Source organism: Gossypium hirsutum, chromosome D10, assembly GCF_007990345.1.
Source record: "Gossypium hirsutum isolate 1008001.06 chromosome D10, Gossypium_hirsutum_v2.1, whole genome shotgun sequence".
NCBI lineage: Eukaryota > Viridiplantae > Streptophyta > Magnoliopsida > Malvales > Malvaceae > Gossypium > Gossypium hirsutum.
The window spans coordinates 5711265-5718493 of NC_053446.1; the positions used below are offsets into that span (position 1 = coordinate 5711265).

The 7229-nt window shown below is 36.9% G+C and overlaps 1 protein-coding gene across 5 annotated transcripts; it reads right to left on the reverse strand.

Annotated features, from left to right (window-relative positions):
• Positions 1-4217: 4217 nt before the first annotated feature.
• Positions 4218-6959, reverse strand: LOC107916400 (casein kinase 1-like protein HD16). Of its 5 annotated transcripts, none has more exons than XM_016845671.2 (3): positions 6755-6944; positions 6274-6313; positions 4218-5830 (listed from the first exon to the last, which is right to left on the reverse strand). In XM_016845671.2, the coding sequence occupies exon 3, from the start codon at positions 5801-5803 to the stop codon at positions 4424-4426; it is 1380 nt and encodes a 459-aa protein (XP_016701160.1). In that variant the 5' UTR covers positions 5804-5830; positions 6274-6313; positions 6755-6944; the 3' UTR covers positions 4218-4423. The 5 variants fall into 5 exon arrangements, with proteins under 5 accessions (XP_016701160.1, XP_016701159.1, XP_016701161.1 ...); XM_016845670.2 differs by having other exon boundaries at positions 6746-6944; XM_016845672.2 differs by lacking the exon at positions 6274-6313 and having other exon boundaries at positions 6746-6959.
• Between the last annotated feature and the right edge of the window lie 270 nt (positions 6960-7229).

Genomic DNA, 7229 nt, shown 5'->3' on the forward strand with positions numbered 1-7229 from the left:
CTTAAGGTGTCATAAGGCAAAAACAAATAAAAATTAAACAACCAAGCAAATATATTAGATCGATTTATCGACAAAAAATTAGACTTGAAAAATAGGTTTGGACAAAACAAATTAACCTAGTTTTAAATATTGGTCGGGCTCGGGCTTAAACATTCAATGTCTGAACTTGGCTCGGCCCAACCCACTTTTTAAATTCATAATGATTTATATTATGTAATTAATAATACATAAAAATTAAATTTATAGTAATATATGATACTACTATAATGTAAACAAAAAAAATAAGATGATTATATAAAAAAATATAAAATTATTAAATATTAAAAATAAAATAATTACAAATATAAATGTATATATTTTTTAAAAATTAAAAAAATATCTAGCTTATGAACACCTTTAAGATACACCAAAGCATTTATCTCTCTCAAAAACCAATTCCACCCCAAGGAAATTTCTATAAAAATTCATAACTTGTCTGGTTGTTGTGGCTTCAACTTCGAAATTAAGTCATCTACCATATTAACTTCACAAAATACATATTTCACCATAACATACCAGTTTTGATAAGGCAATGGATAGGATCGATTTAAGTAGTGATATGAAAACAAGATAAATCCAAAGATTAATAATAATATGGAGATAGCTACACTAATTAAAACAAAAGAGATATAGATAAGAGAGAGAACTAAATAAAAAAGATGTGAAACATTGTTCCTCTTTGAAATCAGATGTTTCCCAAAAGACAATCAAGTTTAGTTGGTTAGGTTACAAATGATAAGGTATTAGTCTAGTTTAGTAAAGGTGTGAATATGTTGGAATGTGGCGTTTAACTTAATTTATGTGAATTAGATGTATGATTTGGTAAATGACTTAGAATTGTATGATTTGGTATTTGCAATGCCTGATTGAATGGTATTTTGAAGTATCTTTGAATGGCTGAAATGGTAATGTTGGAATAAGTTATAAAAATGTGTAATTTACCAAAATAGAAATCTATTGGATTGTCCTTGGTATCGCGATACCAATCTTGATCTATTTTTTTAAAATTTTACAATTTGATCCTCAGGTTGGGAAACTTGGCTACTATCTTCGATATCTCGATACCAAACTTGAGATATTGCAATACCCACCTAATGAGAATTGAAGTATGGCTATTGCCTTTAGTATTGCGCCCAATTGTTATATTTGGAAAAATTTTCAATTTAGTCTTAATTTGATCTCGGGTTATTATTGAGCTTTCATAAACTCGTATAACACCCAAAAATGATTGAGTATAGTGTTGAATGTGTGTTTTGTTTGAATAAATACAATAAATTGTATAAATTAACTACAACTGATCGTAATTGCTCTGACAACGAATGTGACACGCTATAACTCGGATCCGACAATCAGGTCGGTTAAGGGTGTTACACAAGTAGTCCACTTCCACTGCAACTTGTTTGTATCCTTTGTTCCAAGCATTCTCAGTCCCATCTGCAATAGCCCGTAACTCAGTATGAACTATGAAGCATATTAGACACACCAACATTTCGATAAAAACCAAGGCAACAGTTCCTCTTATTGTCTCGAAGCACACCTCCTGCTGAACTCGTGTTTCTGTTAGTGTTAACTACCCCGCCTATGTTAAGTTAACCCAACCAACATCAAGTGCTTCCCACTTGATTAGGCTCACTGTACCATTCACTTGTCTATGAAGCTCAAACTGGTTGCCGCAATGCCCAGGCCATTTGACTAATAACCATGTCCTTATTTTTATACTTAGCATAAAAAACTAAGCAGTTACGATTCCTCCAAGCATATTAACAGACCATGGAAAAAAAACACATCCTAGGTGGTTCGGTCATAACTACAACCATGCTTCTTTTGGAGATTGCTATAAATCCACTAAGTAAAATTGCAGTTGAAAAACCAATGCTTTAAGCTAGCAGGAACCAACTGCTCCCAAATGCTTCTAATAGCAGAACACTCACGTAAGACATGACTAGCCAATTCACGTGTACACCCACAAATTGAACATGAAAGGCCTGTCTTTGATTGATGACGACATCTCTCGGCATTAGTAAAGATCCTCTTCCGCAAAGCAAGCCACGAGATTACTTAATATGTTCCGGCACCACTGCTTCCCATATCATATTACAAGCATTATCCCTCAGTTCCCAAGCATTTTCCATCAAGTTTCTATAAGCATCTCAAACTGTGAAACTATGCGAGCACCCTCATCTCCAAATGCACCAATAACACCATCATCCTTGTTTGGAGGCAACACATTAGCAATATAAGCCAATATATTTTATGGAAGCCAAGCAAACAAAATGTTCCATTCCCATTGTCCATCAAAATTGACCATATCCTTTTCGGTCCTACCCCGATATAATGATTATGAAGAGGGCCAAGATCTGCAATCCAAATATCAGTCTAGAAACGGAAACGGACTGATTCCGCACCACCCAACGAACATACAGTCAGTTCTCGAAACTTGCCCTATTCTCTTTTCGTAAAGCTGATCTATTATTCCGATTGATTACCTTCAGACAAACACATACCATCCTATATTTCTGATAAATTTGTTAAATCATGATCAAATTGATAGAATGTATAAATGTTGCAGGCTAAATTTGTTAAATAAAAAATAAATTGACAGAATATGTAAAATTTGAGAGAAAAATTTATTATTATACAAATAAAAATTATATGCAATTGCAAAAAAATATTAATATTATGATTAATTGTCCTTAGTTGCTTACTTTAGAGATGAATTAATTTTTCAATATCAAAATTGAGAGGAATTAGATAGAAATTTTTTTTTTACCAAGATTATCCTTTAAACAAAATTATTAGGCAAGACTGGTAATTTCCGAACTTTCTTCTTAACGTTAGAATAAATAATATTGTTAAGTGCATGTCATCACATTAAACTATGCAAAATTAAAGAGAAACAAATAGGTGTTTTAGTCATGTGATTAGCTTTTGAGTATTATTTTTTATTCATACAAATTTTAAATATATTTTTATTAATTAAAAATTCAAATCAGACATAAATTATTTTGTGAGTCTTTCTTTTTTATATTAAATATATAATACATCGATATCGTGAAAAGAATTACATAATAAATATATTTATTAAAAATTAATTGATGTTTTGACTAAAATTAATTATTTATTATTTTTTAGATTTAAATATCATTATGATTAATTTTGTATTGACTTATTATATAAAAATACAAAAACACCCACATAAAAATATAGTTTAACGGAACATATTTTAATAATTTCAATTTCAAATCTCTTGATAAATTTTTTATTGACTTATTATATAAAAAGACAAAAACACTTAAATAATTTCACTCTTTTTTAAAAGGTCGATAGCTATTGGTCCCTATAATAATTAGGATGCAATCTGAAGAGTAAGAGGAAACCTAAAAAGGGCAGAGCGATAGTCGATTACCAAAAGTTGGAGCAGCTAGTAATCAAGAAGGTGAAGCAGATGTGATCATGGAAGCTGTTTCAGTCCCAAACAGGCCTCGGTCTTGGAAATATCGTCTCATGGGTACAGGTCTGCGAATCGACGATAAAACAGAAGCATCAACTAAAGAAGAAGACGACGATGACTTAGATTTACTTGATGAAGATATTGTGAGATCTTCGGTAAACGACATATCGGCAATCAACTTCTCTAATCGGGTTAATCAATTACTCATAAAAGATGTGGAACATAAGGTGGTAATTAAACTATTAGGAAGGAACATTGGATACAAAACTCTACAAAACAAGATTCGTTCTTTATGGCGTCCGAGTCAACCGTTCCGATTAATGGATATCAAAAACGGTTACTACCTGGCCAAGTTCCAAAACCCAGGAGATTTTGAAAGGGTTTTAAGTTAGGGGCCCTGGATAGTCTATCGTCAGTACTTAACTGTTCAACCCTGGAGCATTGAATCCAACCCTTCGCATCCCTACCCGAATATGGTCATGGCTTGGATACGGTTACCAGGATTGCCTAGACACATGTACAAAAGAAAAATAATCTGGGAAATAGGGGGAATGATAGGAAGGGTTTCAAAATTGGATTTGAATACCGATAATGGAGTTCGGGGAAGATTTGCAAGAATGGTGGTTTATGTCAATCTTGGAAAGGCCCTGTTACGGAACGAAATTAAGAGTAAATGAAGAAGAAAAAGAATTTGAAGAAGAGAGGAGAATTTAGGAGAATTCAGAGATTAGGAAAAATTATCATGTATATTCAGCATAACCGTATAAACATGCAATGCATTCAATATAAAGAAAAACAAACAAACAGAATGACGTGGACCATTCTGTTAAAAACAAAACGCCAAAACGCCCCGTTTCACTTAATCTTCGCAAATGTCTCCTGCTAACTTTTCTGCTCATAACAATATTCCTTTCCCAGAAAACAGCCTTGTCCTCAAGGCTGAAAATGAGGAAATTTGGCTTGGAATGTATGTTTCTGCCATGGTAGCCGGCCTCGATGTAAAAAATATGAACGTTCAAGCAAGTCAAGATCATCTCTTCTGCTAGCAGTTCTTCCCAAATGTGCATGGACACTTGCATATCGAACAGTTCCTCTAAACATATCAGGTCGTTGATCATAATCAACATGCAGTCCACTGCTGCTATCTTTCCATTTTGTTGCTAATCCAAGGTCAACAAGAAACAACTTCTTCTCTTGTGGTGTGGATGGTTGACCAAGTAAAAAGTTCTCAGGTTTAACATCCCCATGCACATAACCTTTGGAGTGCATCTTCTCTAGTATAGATAGGGACTCAACAGCTATACAAGCTACCATTTCTGCAGACATCGTTTGCCCTGAAGAATTCCAAACATCCCATAAACTGGGCCCTAATATGTCTATAACCATCACATAATAGTCTCCTTGCTTTCCTTTGTAGTGCACTTTTGGAACTCCGTGACTACCACCTAGAACATTGTAAACTTGCCATTCGTAAGGAGGACCATAACTACAACCTTTGTTGTTTCTATGCTCAAATATTAGAGCTACCTCCATGGCTGCAGAACCAGTTGCACGTTCATTTCCACCACTAACACGTCTTCCAACAAAGACCTGACCAAGTCCACCTTTACCAAGCTTTCTTTCTATCCTGTACATAGGAGATCCCCCAACTTGGACCCTTTCCGGAAAATGTGCAGTATTTCCCAACGGGGCACCGAATGTTACGCCCTTCTGGTACATGAACTGCCCTGTATCTAAACACCCCGTTCCACTTGAAACTATCGCTGTTGCACCAATGCTCGTGTTCAAGGCGCGTGCGCCCTTCTGGTACATGAACTGCCCTTCCAGGTTCAGCATTACCAGTCGGATCTTGTTAGCATCTAGAGTACCATCGGCCTCAGAGAACTGTTCCAATTTGGTCCACCATCCCTTGAAATCAGTGCCATCAAACCTGGGGCATTCCAGTCTGTTACCTTTCCTCGAAGCTCCCAAAGCAATTGGTTGCTCTCTCAAATGCACACTGCCTCCTGCAGCAATGGACGGATCCGTCTGCATCTGATGTGGATCAGAATCTTTTGGTAGGAACCTAGGAGGAGCCCCCAAAACCCTCTTATCCTTATCAGCTGCAGCAGTTGCCGGTAACCCAGTTGGCGGTGGCCCAAAATACTGAACGAACAACGACTGTAAATCACCTCGTAACTCCGTTCGAAGCTCCTTTAGTCGGGATTCCATCTTGACCTCCAGATGCACGAGTTTCTCTTGGAATTTGGAGATTTCCTGCTGCATATTGCTCACCTCTTTTTGCAACCTCGTCGATACGTCTTCGCCAGCCATCGAAAGGGATCGTCATAGCTTTGATACCTTTGTTACGGAACGAAATTAAGAGTAAAGGAAGAAGAAAAAGAATTTAAAAAAGAGAGGAGAATTTAGGAGAATTCAGATATTAGGAAAAATTATCATGTATATTCAGCATAACCGTATAAACATGCAATGCATTCAATATAAAGAAAAACAAACAAATAGAATGACGTGGACCATTCTGTTAAAAACAAAACGCCAAAACGCTCCGTTTCACTTAATCTTCGCAAATGTCTCCTGCTAACTTTTCTTCTCATAACAGGCCCTTACATCTCAAGTTCTAATCAATGGAGTACTGCAAAGAATCGAATATGAGTACCTCCCACCGGTATGCTTTTCTCGCGGTCATTATGGACACACACAGGATATCTACCCAAAATCGATGACTGAACAACAAATGATGGAAAAAAGCAGTACTAAACGAGAAAGAATTCAGGAAACCATACCTGAACTAGGGAAAAGCAAATTCACAACTAGCTCCGGCGCCTATGAACCATGGATGATTGTTGAAAAACGAAATCGGTGATGGTCAAAAGAGAAGAAGACCATCAACGGCGTAGCCAGAGAAAAGATGCAAGAAAATATTCGGTTACAATTGCTAGAAACCTTAAATGATAAAATGGGCTCGCATGAAAATAGGCCCACTAAAGAAATCAACATGACACAAAAGGAGTTAGGGTCTGCCGAGGAATCTATAGCTGCACAAACAAGAACCCCCCACTGGTAAAGAGATTATAACTACTCCAGGCTTAAACAAACAGAATTAGATCAGGAAAAAAAGGCCTAACGCACCCTCTAAAGGAGACCAGAATGGGCTCTCAACCTAGAGAAACAAAGCCAACAAGGCCTGATGCAATTTGAACTTAGAATAAGAAAAGAAAAAGAAACAGATGTTGGCGCTTGGGAAGAAACACAAACCGTGATCACCTTGCAAACTCGACCTTCAGAAGAAAAATCAGGGATGAGTGCGACGGAGGTCAAAACAAACGGTGCGATGGAAGGGAGACAGATCATAGGGGAAACCCATGGTACACAACCAGCAGCAATTTTGGACTCACACCCTCGCCATCACTTTAATGCCGAAAGTCTATTGGAAGTTGCGGTAACCTCGTCTAATGGAGTATTAGACTCAATTAAACAATCAGTGGTGATCGTAAAGCCCAATTTATACCCGGGCCCGCACCAAAGGAACCAAATAATTTACAAAAAAAATTTAACCCAGGCAAACCAAAACACCAGCCCAATTTCCCACGGCCCAAATGGCCCAAAACAAAAAAAATCTAGAAACCCTAGCCCTAGGTGCGCCGCACCTAGGGTCTTCTGACTGCCTAGCACCGCACGTCCCATCACCCACCACCATGCCCACTTGCCACCACCAAGTACCTACAAAGTAGACCTGTCC

Bases quoted from the DNA above. Each gene is read 5' to 3' on its own strand.
- LOC107916400 (XM_016845672.2), bottom strand. From the start codon at position 5,803: ATGGCTGGCGAAGACGTATCGACGAGGTTGCAAAAAGAGGTGAGCAAT.